This window comes from Aphis gossypii, unplaced genomic scaffold (assembly GCF_020184175.1).
Source record: "Aphis gossypii isolate Hap1 unplaced genomic scaffold, ASM2018417v2 Contig00434, whole genome shotgun sequence".
In the NCBI taxonomy this organism is placed as follows: domain Eukaryota; kingdom Metazoa; phylum Arthropoda; class Insecta; order Hemiptera; family Aphididae; genus Aphis; species Aphis gossypii.
The window spans coordinates 121476-138545 of NW_026083104.1; the positions used below are offsets into that span (position 1 = coordinate 121476).

Here is a 17070-nt window from a genome sequence, read left to right on the forward strand (position 1 = left end):
AAAAAATCGATTAAATCAACCAATGTCCTGAATAATAATAACTTGGACGATATTGAGTTCATACAGGTCGATAGTGACACTATTTTGGTTCCAGAAACTAAAACTAAATCAACCAAAATAGTTGATTATAATATCATAATTAATGATATTCAATTTATTCAAGTCAATAGTAATACTCTCAAAGTTCCAGAAAATTTCAACATAAGGTCAGATTCATTATTAGAAACAATAAGTGATAATGCAACTGTGTTAAAAAATTCAAAAACAATAAAAATATCAAGTATTAAGAATAAAGTTGAAATAACATCAAGTAGTACATTTTGTGGCTTTACTAACACTGACGGTGTATCATGTTATGCTAATTCTATCATACAGGTTCTTTTTAATTGTCAATCTCTTGTAAATGAAATTCGCAATAATCAACTCGGACCAACACTTCAACATAGCCTACACGAATATACAAGTAATAGTGGATCATGTGATACTCGAACAATCAGAGAATATTTGGACAACGAGACAATATTATATACTCTGCAACAGCAACAAGATTGTATAGAATTTTTAGAAGCACTTATGGACCGTAGTAGATCTACATTTGAATCTTTATTTGGATTTCAAGAATTGTATATTATTCGTTGCAATACTTGTAAACATACAACGGCCAACAATGCACCTACAAGTTTGATTCTACATTTTTAGATTCCACAGCACAGATCACAAACTTTGCAAACATTATTTTCAACAAATCAAAATGTTTGGAATACATTAGATGATTACAAATGCAATAATTGTAATAACATCGGAAGTTCTGAAGATAAACATCAGATAATAGTGGCAAATGAGTATACAGTAATTCAACTAAAACTATTCCAACGTTTGTAAATGGTCAATTTGTTCCCAAAAAGATAACAGATCTAAAACTAAGTGGCGTACCCACCTCTATTTTGAAAATTGCTGGAGCACAATACAAAACTCAAGCTGCAATATTACATATGGGAGAAAACACGAGTTCTGGCATTACATTGCATACCTGAGACAAGGAACTTCCAATTGGGTTTGCGCCAATGACACAATAGTTACAGAAAAAAGATGCCCAAACAACAGCAAAGATGTATATGTTATCATTCTAAAAAGAATGAAAAAATATTACCAATTGGAAAAAAACAAAACATAACACAGCTAAAAATAAATTGTAAACTTAACCTGTAAGTATACAATCTGACTGTTATTGGATTCAAAAAGGAACGTGTAAATCGCCAACTATTCACTTACATAATATTATGTATGAGTTGCCAGTCCCAAGCCTGGATAAAAAGTGTGAGGGTGCTAACCTTATAATAATTGTTATTTTTTAACATAAGCAGAAACCTAGATTTTATTTTTATTTAAATAAATATTGAACTATATATTATTATCCACACTTCTGACCTTAATACCTTATACTATGTATGTTTGTATTCAATCCTCCAAATACAAACTACAATTTTAATTGTGCGGTCTTAAGATTATCAACATTCATTATGTATTCGCCTAGAATCATAACATATTTTAATAACTTATATAATATCAGTTATACAGCAAAGCCTATCTACCAGTGTTAAGTATTTAGATGACTTTAGCCTGTATAATAGATGTTATTTTCCATACATAATTTAAATTGTTTAGGACATTTTATTTTGTAATTTTGTGCCAAGTATATAATTATAATATACAGTGACTAAAAATAAATAATCAGAGTTTATTTAAATTATTTATTCATAATACTTCATATTTTACATTGTACATTTAACTATGATACAACTCGAATACTAACAATTTATTGAATATATTATAATACAATAAAGGTAAAAAGTAAATACTTAAAAAGCCACTTATTATATATGTTTATACTAATTTATTACATTAAATTTGTTATTTTTTACAGATTCAAAATATTTAATCAATTTAAGGGTTGAAAGTATATGAATCTTTCAATTGCCTTCATTGGGTTTAACAGTGCTAACATTTTTATTAGTTGATATCGTTGATGTACTGTGAACTATGAATCTTATAAACAATTTGTCATTACTCAATGTGCTGTGTGATACAAAATTCTTACACAATTCTGTATCTATTGAACTTAGAATTTAAGAAATGTATTAATCCACTGTTATTTTTATAAAATATAAAAAAAAATCTTTTATTTAATGGTTTAATTTGAATTATTAATATTGTAAATAGTCCATAGTAATCAGGTCAAATTTATTTGGAATACCACTGTACTAAAGTCTACCAGTTGAGAAACTAATAATAATTTGTATTATAGTACACTGAGTATAACATCAGCTGAGCTTGGTTACACTATAATATGCATATTTGATGATAAAATTCAGCCATTAGTAATATCTAAACAATAAACAAAAAACATAATTATAAGTAAATATTAAGTAATTTAATGTGATAGGTACTTATTAAACTTACATAATGAAATCTTTAAGAAATGGCTCGTCTTGATGTTAATATGTAATTGTTACACAAGGAATCAACACGACGTAGAATCATATTAATTTAAAACGATTACAATTAATACATGGTTAATTTATAATAGAAATAAAATTTTAAAAACCGTAATCAACCAACAATGTCAACATACGGAATGTAAACAAAACATAAAATATCACAGGTATAGATAAAGTTTATTATCTATATTAGCCTAACCTAGCACCAGACAGTAAAAAAAAACGGTTTATATCACTTGAAACAAAAACGCTTTATATCACTATCATGGAAGAAAAATATCATATCTGTTCGGCTTGGAATAAAATATAACATAAAATATAATAAAATATATACATAATTACTTGCCGCCAAATTTAAATATTTAAAACTTTTTTATTACTTAATACTCATTAATTGATTAATTTATTCAAATTTATAATGTTTAATTATGCATAGTTAATACATAAAATTAAAACTAAAAGCTAGGAGTTTTGTATTCAAGCATATACAGGGTCATCCAAATTTGTAAGACAAAATGGTGGGATTACACTGGTTCTTACGGGACAGATCTGTCTTTTGTCACACAAAATTTGAAAGACCCTGTATAGTACTATAGTAGTATGACAAACTTGACATTTTCCAAAGGAAAGGTCAATCTAATTAATTGTTTGTGGTTTAATGTTACACCTTACACCCCCTTGCAGAACCAATAATTGATATTTTTAATTACCTGTTGTAGTTAATAATAATTAATAAATATCACCTATTACCCACCAGTGCATAAAAAACTCTCAGGTCACCTTTCGATTAATCTCTTTGAAATACACATACAATTACACAGTTGAGTTTAATAGAAAGATATTTAATTGCAATGATATTTGGTACTTTATCATAAATATTACTTAGTTTTATTTATAACATATTAAGTAATACATGGCGGTGGTATTTATATTATGATTATCTTTCATTGAATTAATAGCAGTATAAATCTATATCAGATATATACTAGTAGGTAGTTCAATGTATCTATTGTATACTTTTCATTTTTACTATTATGGCCCTCTTAAGGTATTTTTAATACTAAGAAACTATTCATTTGAATTTTGAATTAGGTAAATGAAATTTTCAAAAAAATTATTCAGTAAATAATTTGCAGTTGAAAAGTGGGATCCTGATTTGGAATGGAAACCAGGAATTTGTATAACCACAGTAAACTCCTTAAGTAGGTAGTACAAAAAAATTCAAAAATTCTAAAATATGGTATTTGAGTAATTTAAAAATGTCTAAAATCAGAATTTGAATAAATTCATTATTAAAGAAAAATTGAGTGTGAGCATGAGCATGCTCACCGTGTATATTTAAACATAATAATTACATTAATAATATGCAGTATTTCAAAAATACACTTCACAGTGTATACTATAAATATTAAATTATATTATCTTGTCCTTCAAAATGATTTAATTATCATCATAATATTCAAATTTAGGTTTATTTAGCTAAAAGAAATCATTTTATGTAAAACGTTAAAAATAAAATACTTAATACTTTTTTGTATTAGATTTAGTTTTATATGTCTGAAGTCTGAACTAGTTATATGTAGGCATGTAGCCACTTTCCAATTCACATTTATAACTAGTTTAAGGAGCATCTTCTGGCTACTCTTCAGCATGGGCTAATTGTATATCTACAATTCTATAGATAATATATTAAGGTTGAAAACATTAAAGAACAATACATTACTTAAGACCAAGAGAGCATCTAATTTTGAATACTAATTGTGTCTTTAAACGCCCTTATACGGACTGAGGACCGTCAATTGGGTTACACTAATAATTTAAATTGCATATGAATAATAATATAGATTATCTGGTTTGAAAGAAACAATTTAACAGACTTACTTAAGACAAGAGAAGATCATAATAATTTTAAATTATACTTTAATATTAAAAAGAAGAAATGTCTTTAGCGTTCTTTTCTTATTTTGAGTCAATGGTGTGGTTAAGATATATTAGAGTTGCAATGTGGAAAGCATGAATTAAATAACTCAAGATGATTTAAGTTAAGACTAAAGATATTAATTAATAATTGTAAAATTATAAAAGATAATTAACTCAAGTGACTTTCGATATAATTAATAATTGATAAATTTAATTTAAGGTACTAATTTAAGTTAATTACAATTAATTTTTTTTTTTTTTTATCAGAAATATTTTTTGCATTTGTTTTTATTTAAACATTTCAACTACTTAGTAATGCCCACTTTTAAGGTATGGCTTAAGTTACTTAGGTACCTAATTTTATTTTAGGTAATAGATTCCATTTTACTGTACCTATGTGTAATTTATAAGTGATCCCTAACTTATATAACCAATCATTCATTACTTACAATATTGTATTAGTTTGTTAATCGTTATTTCATATTACCTAGTTTTTATTTTCTATATACGGTACTTAATTTATATACTCTTTGCATAAGATACATCTGAAGTTTTCATTTTTCAATTCTTTAGTCATAAATTTGTAACCTACACACACATTATGAACTCTTCGCTGACATTTATTGCACTTAATCCAATTAAAATTTATTTTTTCTATTTTGTGCCCACATAATGCATCTTTCACTGATATTATCAGAGTACATTAACATCGATGCTGCAATGTATTTCTTAAATCACTCACATTATTTCCTTTGAAAAGCTCTGAGTAAACATTAGAGATGTATGTACTACAATAATATAACACAAACACTCCACAACTGTTACGATCATTCTGTAAAGGATACTCAATTTTTTTAAGAACAATTTATGCAACAAATCTGTTGCTTTTTCATTATCACACATTGAAAACAACATTTTTTTTAAATGAGGTAAGTACAAGTCACCTGATTCTCGACGCAGAGGATCCAAGTAAAACACACAACCCAAGATGAAGTCCATAATAAATAAAGTCCAATGATTACCCTCAGGATTGATCGGTAGAAATAACACACCGTATTTAGTCCAATCAAATTTGGCTATTTCAACTTTGGTACTTGACCAAATTGTATTGCTTATTTTCACAGGAATATAACCAATTTCATTATTCACATAAGTCAATAGCAGTGCGTCAATCACAGTTCCGTTTAACCAAGAGTTGTTTTGCAATGTACGAAAATCTTCACCATACAGAGTCACACACTTATAGCCTTCTCTCGAATACACACCAACTACATACTATTCAATTAAACTTGGAGAGTAATATTTAATATCAGTGAACAAATAGTTGGAATATCGAGGTAAGTTTAATATTTTATCCTGTCCATTTTGGTCATTATCTCATTGAACAACTTTTTCAGTACTTTTATACTGCCAATCATAACTCAACCGTTGAATATTAATATGACTAAAATGACTTTGAACTCTTTTTGATCGTTTTTGCCATTGTTCTTCAACCAAGATATTCCCTGGGTCACCAGGGCAAAAAGTTTTACTATCATCCCATTCTGAATACTCTTTACATTTTTTATTAGTCTGTGAACTCAATGCAAATATGATCATGAAAAAGACATGTCTAAATGGAATTTGTATTTGGTTTTTTTACGCTTGTACAATACCCTTGGTATTTTATCTTTTATTTCTTTACACACAGCTTCAGTGTAAATTTGAATTTTACTAACAAAACGACCAAGATTCATATTTGTTTCACCTCTCATCAAAGAATTTTTTACGTTATCAAAATGCTTTTCCACATTACCATTTGTAACAGTTTTAACAGAATATTTTGACATAAGTTCTTGTGGCATCATCAATCTTGTCCACATACAAGTGAATGGTAAATACAAATCAAGACATCTTTTGCAAACAATTCACAGTAATATTCATTATTGGGTAATAACTCACAATTGTCGGTTATCTTACATGTATCATAGACAGTTCTATAAATTTTTTCAAAATCAAGATAAAACATACTTTTCTCTTTAAAATTGCTGCTGCTATAGGTAAACATTGCTTCGTCATCAGAAACGCCATCACTGATTGTTGGTTCTTTTGCTCTAACCGAATAACACTGATCACTTAACGCATTCATACTGTGAGCACAGCATAAAGTTTTTTTCTGATTTAGGAGAATATTAAACATTAATCGGATAGTAGTCCTTATTGAATTCAGATTTGTACTTATGATCAATAATGCAGTACAGTCCAAAATAAAGTCATGAATTTTTTTACTCTTTGTGATGGATTTAACACATCTAGATATCATGTGTGTGAAAATGTGAACCACACAGAAGTAAAACAATAAATTGTTGATTTGGTTTTTCAGATTTGCAGTATTTATAACAATTATTAATATAATCAATTAAACTCAATTTGTTCCATGATTCACAAACTGCATTTAACAACGCCATGATAAAATCTAAAACAACCGTCCTGAATATTGGCCACTTTTGTCCAAAACAATGTTTTGAAACGCATCAAATAACAGCTAATAGCTGCAATGTGATGTTCGGATGATACAAATTCAATAAAGGTATTATTTTACCATCTATATTCACAACACCGGCATAATAATATACCCTTTTCCCCTTGCATTTATTTTCTTACAACAGATCCAGTAGCATCTAAATGTAAGACTAATGAGGACTTGTCGATAACACTTTGAATAGAAGTAAAATGCTTTACTGAAAAAAATAGACAACCAATTGGGTCACTGGCTTGGTGCACATATATATCATCAAGAGAACATAGTTCCCGTTCTTTTCTGAATCTTAAAATTAAATCAGCTACATCGTCCCAGCGTAAATCGTTTTCAGCAAGCTTTTCATTTCGTGCCATCTGCAAAGCATTTTTAGAATAAATGTTGCTCAAATTACCTGCAGCTAACATTTCAGGATCAGCCTTCAAAATAGCATTTCTTCTGACCATGGCAGCAGTTTTATGAGATAACTCTTCTTTGATAGCTTGCCTTCGTAACCCCGTTAATGAAAGTGCATGAAATACTCCCGGTTCATGATTACTACCAATTTTTGTAGACAATAACTGTAAAGTGTATACTGTGTTGTCTGGATCCACCAAAGATCTAAATACATAATTATTGCAATCTTCATGCTTACACCGAGCATAGAACACCGATGCGAGGCGTTTTCCTTCATTTGTAATTTTAACCTTTTTATTTTTCCTTGAAGAATAATATTTTAACACACAATAATTTTTAATCTCAATCGTTTGTTGTGAAAACAATTGTTTTACATAGTCATGGTTTTCAAGATAATTTGTCTGCACCACTTCAGATTCTGTCAAAGTCCAAGATCCACACAAATTTGAGAAATGATTAGTATTATTCTTAGCATTATTAAAAATAATATCATCGCACTGTGCATTAGGTCCATTAGGATATTGGTTATTAAGAATATTTTTAACATCAGTTTGTTCTAATTGTTTGTTGATCTTACCAATAGTAGATATCAATGAACTATTGTAGGTTATAAGCTTGCAATGTAAACACCTTAATACATTTCCAACAACTGGATAATACTTGTCGGTTTTAATTAATGAAAAACAAAGAGCAAAATCCTCTTCGCTTAAAGTATTAGATATTTCCAAGTAGGACTTTAAACGATTCAAATACATACTTAAATTTCTATATTGTTCAGTCAAAGTTTTATGCAATAATTACTTTGTGTTCTCAATCTGTAATCAAAACCTCCAGTTCTTAAGACATGAAAATTGTGCAAGTTGTCGTCTAAAAAAATGTTTGAGTGCAATACCTCATGATCGTTTACACGTGTTATAGGCTTATGTGGGCAAGAGCTACCAAAATATTTTGTAATAACTGTTACTCCCAAATCCATGTTCTTTAAATTACTAAACACCACTATACAGAGGAACATAGCGTTGCAATCATCTTCTGAACATTTTGATCCTACAGCATAAACTATTGAAGGATTATTTATTTTTAATGACTTTTTTACCTCAAAATCACATGAAATGTCATGTCTTATATAAAATGAATCATAATTATAGTCAAAGAGGTAACTACACTCATCATTTTTTACTATAGCCAACCACTCAGTATCTAAGAGCGCACTGAAGTAAAACAGGAAATTATTATTAAAATCTATACCATAAATATCCAAAGGTTTAGTAAAAACTGCCGTTTCAGAATCTCCAAAATGTTCACCAACAGAAATATCATTGGAGAAAACTAGCTCTAGGGATTCCCTCACCAATTTTCTCACATTGTCAGGGGAAAATTCCATTTTAGATAGTCCACAAACTGTTTGCATTATATAGTGTACCACATATATACCACAGTTGTAATCATCTTTTTGCACATCTTGCATATTAGAAAATACAATTGTAGATCTCTTGGCTCTATAAATTCTTGACAATACATATTTCTAACTTTTAAAAATGTAGTCCAATTTTTTTATAATGCTCCTGATAAGTTTTTACGTAAAGGATCACAAAAAGTAATTCTTTTATTTGAAAAATCACATATAAAGAATACCCAATGTGTTATCAACATTAAATGGGAAAAATATTATGTTTTCATTAAAACTGTATTCCATCAATGAACAGTCGGCTGTCACATCATTTGGTTTATTCAATAAAGCTGAACTTAAAGAAGCATTGATGTATAAAAACTTTTGTTTCATTCCTTCATCAACCGTCAACATTTTTTGACAATAATACTTTACACAAGCATCAATTGCACCTGCAGTTAACCATTGGCCATCTTCGAGAGATCTCCAGTCAATAACATCAACCAAAGCTACCGAATCAACGATTTCTATTGGTTTTGAAAATAACAACCTTTACTAGTAAACTGTAAAGCTGACACACAGCTTTAATTAATTAAATATGCAAAAAAGTAACTATAACTATAAGCAATAAAGTCTTGAACCTAAATCATCTCGACTTAATGAAGTCTTGAACCTAAATCTCAACTTATAAGCTTATTTACTATATTATAGTTACACCTGTAAAAAAAAAAAAAATACTTACCTTGAAACTAAACTACTACACTTTAAAAAATATGTATATACTTAAATATTTAACTAAAAAATAATAAAATAGTACAACACTGGACAAACAATAACATACACACTGATCAGCGGAAAAACCCATGATCTTATGAATTATGATTAGTCGGTTTCAATCATAGACCTATTATCTAAATAGTTAAATAGTTAATAGGTCTATGGTTTCAATAAAACACCATAAACTTTTCCTCAATAATATAATCGGTATGTTAAGGTTAACGTTAACTGTTTAGTGTTTATTGTTAGATTATTGTTATACTGATGATGGTATGTATTTTTATTGTAAAACAATTAATTTAACAAACTTTAATTTTTTTATGGTTTTAATATTTCTATCAACAGCTAGTGCTGAAAATACAACAGATTCCATATTCGACATTTACTAAGAAATGTGAAAATAAGGAACTATCTAGTGATAATGGTATGTATTTTTAGTAGCTTGTTAGTTAAATTACCTATATATAATTATTAATTATATATTTTTCGGTTTAAAGTTAATATGGTGATTGGTGAATGTATATGATCCAGTTAATACATTTTCAGAAAATCGCTTAGAGTTCCAAAATCGAATTTTGAAAGGACGTCACACAGCATTTTGTTTCCCTTGTCGCTGCTTTTAAGGTAAGGGTACAATACCAGAAGTAATTAATAAAAAAGTGTCTACTCTTATAGGCAAAACGTCAAATTCTCAATTTTTAGTTAAACAAAAAAAATGAACTTGAAATAGGTAACTGTATACAACCAATTGTTAGAAGAACTCATTTCTGGCATTAACTCGAGGTTTAACCAAGAAATTGTGCAATTAGTTCAAGCTTTAGCAAGCATGATTTTCTAGATTACGCCTGTAATCAATATTACACCAATTTCAATATTATCAAAATTTGTAAATGTCCGGTAGATATATTGGAATCTAAGATGAAATTATCAAAATATTTATCAGATACTAATACTAATAATGAATCTATTCATGCATGGCTTGATTATAATATAATATTATTATTCAGTGTAATAACAGTTACAAGTTGTTCCTGTGAAAGGGTATTTTCAAAACTAACAATGGTACAAAATAAATTAAGGAGTTCTATGCAACAAGACCAACTTAACAACTTAATCGTTTATTATTAATGTTTACTGAATCAGAACTAACATCTAGTATTAACATTGCTACTGTGATTGACAAATTCAAAATGATGGGAAATAGTAAAATTCATTTATAATTGTTTTTAAATTTTAGTTAATATATAATTACACATTTATACATTATAACATTATTTGCTTTATGTATAATTTAACAACTAAATAGAATTTTTGTTTATTGAATCAAGCTTTTTTTTAAATGTTGGGCAATGTGTTTTGTTATTAAACATTGTCAATATTCAGTGTTTTATTGTTACAGATTGTTTGATGGAAGGAATGTTAGGTGATAATAACCACTTATATCACAGAAGTAATGAATATTAGAGTTTTTAGAAATCAATGTTGTTGCTATCAAGTTCCTTAACCCTTACTAAATGAAAATGAACACTACCTGGGTAAGTTATTCTAGTTAATTATTTACAATAATTGTTTACATTAGTCATGTAGTTACAGGTAACAAAATATTTAACAATAAATCTGTTACTATGACATTTTTAACACTAGTGGATTTAACCCATTGAGTAATACTCAATAATACTATATTACTTAATGATTTAACCATGCTCTACGTTACCTTTTTTTTTTGTTATATTTCAATTTGTATGTAAACTTAAGCATGGAATATTTAAAAGTATATCCTTAGCCTACTTGAATCTACTTAACCTAATATAATTATAAAAATTATATTCAGCTTATGCAATTTGAGATTGGATACTAAAACGACTAGTTGTTGATGAAAGATGAATAGTGATTCAAAGAAGTCTCTGGAATATTTTACATGTTTCTTTGGTCCAATACATCAAGTCTCATCCATGCATCACACATATCCTTTTTATCGTTGTTTTAAATAATTTACCATCATAACTTAAATTTGCACTTTGCAGAGGCACTAAAGAATATATTTTTTTGAACTGGACAGGTGTAATTTTTTCAATGATAAGCTTATATAATGATGTATACATGTTTTGATTTTGTGATTTATTGAATGTTGAATTATATAATTTTATTGTGGTGTCCAATTCAAACTTGTAATGTTGAAAACATAATATTGTACATATGAATACAATTATACAAAAAAAGTCCCTAGTGATAAGTTTGAAAACAGATTTTTAACAGAACTGGAAGTATGTTACTGATAAATACTTTTTTAAAAAATTGTCCATAGAATTTTTCTATTGCTAGTTTCTACAGAAGTTGTTTTTAATATCCAATATGATGTTAACAGTTTTTTCTTTTTTTTTAAATTAGATACTATTCCTATTATATATAATATAAATATAATATACTCTGGTAATTTCACGGAAGATGAAAAACAATATTTTAGTTATATTATTATTTATCACTTTCATTTCTATTATGTCAAAAACTATTAATATCAAACAAACATATGTCAATAAACACAGTGGTAGATCATGCAATAATTTTAGTCGTTAATTAATATTAGTTTTGGTAATTATAATTATAATCTATAATCTCAATAAGTTAAGGGAAATATTTACTTAATAATATTTATATAATAATATATATATTAATATATATTATTAGTTTTAAATACTTAAGACAAAACGACAAAATCCAAGACAGTGGAGATTCTATCGGTGTTAAAAATGGCTCTTGCAAAAAAAAAATTCCACTATTTGTATTAAAATTAGGTATATTATGGAACAAATCACAATTTCGTGTATACCTACCAAGGTTCTAAATCCATTTTTTTTTTTTAAATAGCTGGGCAGTTAATATTATTATTTAAAATATCATAGACGAACATAATATTATATCTATTAAATCATGCCTGATGAGAGTCAATACCTATAGAGTCTTGAACTAAAAAAGTTATGAATGGTTATATAAGTTATAAATTAAAGGTATTGTAAAATTATATTATTTGACTTAAATTAAAATGTTTAAAAAAAGAAAAAGTTATTTTTTTTTAAAACTATTTAAATTTTTTAATTAACTTCAGAATATAATTATAGTTGAATTTATCATTTATTAGCTATTAACTATAGTGCGTTTCACAACAACTGCGACTCGACGCTAACGCTCCTCGTGGTGTTTTTTCATCAAGGTTTCTAAAGCTAGCGCGTAATAATCCGTGGCAAATTTAAAATTGATAACGAATATTTTACACTTTTTTAAATTATACATTTATTAAATAAGATAATCAACGAATCATATTTTATGTTACACTTAATTATTTTTAAATAACTTAAAACTATAAATATATGTAAAAAAAATTACATGTATCTATATTACATAATATTTACATATGGTTAATTTGGTATAAATATGTATATATATATTTTTATTAATAGTCATCTTCTTCGCTTTCACTGCTATCTTCTGGATTTATTGTCATGATAATTGGTTTCAAAATGTCGTCACGTACCTAAGCCCTCTTTGACGTAATCATCGTCTTGCAGTTTATTGCAATGTGTCACACACCTCTTCCAGTCGTCAACTGTTACGGAATCCAATGCATCATTAGCCAATTTTTCGACGTCCGCGATTTTAAAGCTTGTATTTTCTTCGGCGATTTTTCCTTTTACTTGCGCCCAAATTAGCTCTATAGGATTATATTGGCAGTGATACGGAGGTAGCCGTATCACCTCATGACCCCTTGACAACGCAATCTGATCCAGCTCATATTTTTTTTCTTGTGGTATTAACTTCTTTGACTCGCTCTCGTAACTCCGGTAACGTTTCCAGGGGTGAAAACTGAACTCCCTTTTCTTGTAGCCATTTTTGGACATTGATTTTTTTTTCATTACTCTTTGGATAATTATCAACAAGACCAGAGTGGTATGGTGCATTGTCCATAACTATGACACATGGCTCTTCCAAATTGTTGAGCATTTGTATGAACCAGTCTTTAAATATAACAGAGTTCATATGGGAGTGATAGTCTTCAGTTGGACCCGATTTACAACGAAATACTAATTTTGAATTATTCACAAACCCAAATGAACTCGAACCAGCGTGGCAAATAATAATCCGACCTCCCTTGCCTGTCGGTACTTTAAATCCTTCTTTACCCTCCGAATTTTGCCAAATGTAATTCCGTGTATGATTTTGGTTCACCCATGTCTCGTCTAAATAGACAACTGGTCGAACATCATTGTTTTTACGAAGGTTAACCATTTGTCTCAAAAACCGTACACGCATAGCGACAATATCGTTTCTCTCCATCAGAAATCGACGGCCGTCATTGCATTTTTTGTACCTAAATTTTAATGACTTCAAAATTCTCCACATTGACGTTTTAGAACCTTTGTAGTCAGTTTTTTCTTGAAATTTAGATAAAAATTTTAAGGATGTAGGAAACTCACCTTTATCATAATACTCGTGGACCGTCCGTTGTACAACCTCTTGGTCAAAGTCATCAATATCTGTAGCAAATTTAATTCGTTTGAATGTTTTACGAGGAGAGGTAAATTTCGGTCCTTCAGTTTCTGGATCTAAAGGGGCTTTAGAACCTTCCGATGTTATTATTTTAACACTGCCGATGCTGATACCACATGCTTCAGAAGTCTTTTGTTGCGCTTTTAGAAAAAAATTTGCTACTTCAGGATTCGACGAGTCATTAGATAATTTTTTAAAATACGAATATACACTAAAAACCATTTTTTTAGTTTGAGAGTGAATATCTACTGAATGGTTAGACATTTTTAAATAAATAATTAACTATATAAAAAAATATATATAAATCGCAAAGACGTAATACGTAAGTAATGCGTAAGGAATAGTCAACAACAAACAACAGTACGCACTACACACTGGAGTCTAGATGGCACAATAACTATAGCTGCAACAGGGGTTGTTGTTTGACCACATTCCTACGCATGGGGTGGGTAGGGAGTATCAAACCTACTCATATACAATAGCGGTAAATAAAATAAACATACCCATAACCCAGCTGCTCTTACCATTTGTTTCGAAAAAACGCACGCTATTTCCTACCCTAGATTGAGAACCCCTGGTTTGAGACAAATCCGCCACGAGGCGCGTTAGCGTTGAGTCGCAGTTGTTGTGAAACACACTGTATATTGACTTAGAACAATCTTGTGTTCACCAAACTTATCTTGACTTAAATGTATTCATTGATATGCCCACTTTTGCATATCTTGGCGTTAACTCTACCATTGGCGGTCCTCAGTCCGTATGAAAAAGAAGGAAGGGTGCTTTAACGACATTATTATTTTTTTGTAATTTTCAAGTATTGAAAATTAATCATGCTTCTTTTGGTTTATTATAATTGAAAGTCATGTATTTTTCTTTTAAATTGATTTTTAATCGTAATACTATCTTTAATGTGTTTTTTTATTTTTTATTTTCTAGGTTATATTATCATTGCTGAAGTTGTAGCCAGTGTTTATAATGCACAGGACTAGGACATGTAGTGTGAATTGGAAAGTGGAAACAAATACCTAATTCAGACATTTAAAGTAATTATGGAAATTGGATTGATTAATCTTTTGACATTGAAATACGTTTTATGATAAATATTACCTAGTAAACATTTCAGATTTATAAGATGTCAAGTTTAGGTCTATATATCTACAGAATTCTATGTGGAAGTCTTATGTGTCTATAGATTCTATAGAATCTATTTTAAGGTTTATTAGACTTATTATTTTATAAAAATACTATTTATGCGTTGTTTTTCTATATTTTAAAATGTATTTTATTTTTTACAAAATAGGGTGACAAAGCAAGACAAATTTGCCGAAGTATAAAAGAATAAAAGACCTATGAATGATAGAACCACAGTAAAAGACCAAAAACGTGATAAAAGAAGGAAATGTATTAGTCAATGTTTTAGAGTTTCCTTTATTTGATGATATGTGTAAAATCCTTATTTGTGAGTAAATATCTAACACATATTAATTAAAGTTTAATTAATATGTGTTAGAATCTGTGTTTTAATTATTAAAGTATACCTAATTTATTATTATTATTGGTATTTTTAGCTGATTTATGGCGCTATTTTCATTAAGATGTTCATAAGACTATAAGAATAAAATCAAACCAAATATTGAAGAGCCTGAAAATATCAATCCATTTATGCAATATTCACAATCAGGAAACCATTGGAGTGTTAAAGGAAGGAAATCTACTAGCCACTATTTAAGGGATTCTGAGTTACCTAGTTTTGATGTTCCAAAATCTCACTCTTTCTTAAAATTTTTACCATCTACAGATATTTTTAATTTCTAATTGTTAATAAAAGGTACATTGTATAAAAAACCAGTTAATCAATAAAAATACATATTTAACAATTATCAATTCAAATTGTTTTAAAGCAATTTTTTTTATAGATGATCAGTTTTCACCTCTAATATTTGCCTCATCATCAAATTCCCCATCATATCCAATTCTATCAAACCACCGTGATGAATCAAACAATTTAGAAAGGTAATTAACAAAAATATTTACTATTTATTTTTAAGTATTGATTTACTAAAGATAAATGTATTCATACCATAAAAATCTGAAATAAAATAACTGATGACATTACAGTTTCAAGAACATAGGAAAACCAATGATTTACTCAATAAATTGTTGATAACCAGATCAGAAGATGATGTTTCGATACCACAAAATTTCAACAGAGAACATTTACTATTACTTTTGCTTACTTGCTTACTGTTCCTTTAAATGACATTCAACATTTAGCAAAATCATTAAAACTAGCTGCATCAAGACATTAATTAATTGTATGCAATATTCAAATAATTAATTGTTTTATAAGTTTAAAATTTGATGAATTAACAAAGCATTTATATTTGTTCCACACTTTTATTAGATTGAACTGCTTAAGCATGCGGTGTTCTACAATTGAAGATACTTCTGATTTAATGCTTCAATTATTGTTTACTGACTTATGTGGCTCCTTGTATAATTGTGAGGGAAAAATTAAAATAAATTTATTTTTATGGATCCAACAATTCATGGCATTATTATTGGTAATTATTATCATAATAATAATTATACATAAATATTTGAATAATGTTTTATATTTTATAGATACAGCCTTGTTTACGCATCTAGAAGATACAGAACAAAAAGTAGTAAGAAAAATAAAAAAAATTGTTTGAGGTTAGCACCAATAAGAATTAATAGTAAAATAGGGCAAAAATATCACAAAACAAAACATAATTATATATTATTAGCTATTATTTACTTAAATTAAAGTAAAAAGACAAAATATCAATTAGATTTATATTTTATACTAATATAAATGTGATAGATACTATTTTATAACATTAATTTTGAATACCATAAGTATTAATTTTGTATTTGTGATTTTTCATTGCATATAAATGGTTTTTAAATGCATACTATGCAATATTGTTATGTTAAATTTTATAGTAAAATAGTATTTATAGTTGTGAACCTGTTATAGTATTAATCGCTTAAATTGCTGTGTA

The 17070-nt window shown here is 28.0% G+C and overlaps 1 protein-coding gene and 2 long non-coding RNA genes across 12 annotated transcripts; 2 read left to right on the top strand and 1 right to left on the bottom strand.

Annotated features, from left to right (window-relative positions):
* Positions 1–9826: 9826 nt before the first annotated feature.
* LOC126554129 (uncharacterized) lies at positions 9827–11463 on the top strand. The gene is made up of 4 exons (XR_007606621.1): positions 9827–9923; positions 9997–10123; positions 10899–11034; positions 11331–11463. It is a non-coding gene; the product is annotated as an uncharacterized LOC126554129 (long non-coding RNA).
* Positions 11464–13282: 1819 nt separating this feature from the next.
* On the bottom strand, positions 13283–14548 carry LOC126554137 (uncharacterized). Its single transcript, XM_050209237.1, has 2 exons — positions 14545–14548; positions 13283–14181 (listed from the first exon to the last, which is right to left on the bottom strand). Exons 1-2 carry the CDS (start codon positions 14546–14548, stop codon positions 13283–13285), a joined length of 903 nt encoding a protein of 300 aa, XP_050065194.1.
* A 141-nt stretch (positions 14549–14689) lies between these two features.
* LOC126554127 (uncharacterized) lies at positions 14690–16350 on the top strand. 10 transcript variants are annotated; one of them, XR_007606618.1, is made up of 7 exons: positions 14690–14844; positions 14978–15084; positions 15165–15255; positions 15352–15500; positions 15610–15869; positions 15958–16054; positions 16160–16350. It is a non-coding gene; the product is annotated as an uncharacterized LOC126554127 (long non-coding RNA). The 10 variants fall into 10 exon arrangements; XR_007606616.1 differs by having other exon boundaries at positions 14690–15084; positions 15153–15255; XR_007606612.1 differs by having other exon boundaries at positions 14690–15084.
* Positions 16351–17070: the final 720 nt, after the last annotated feature.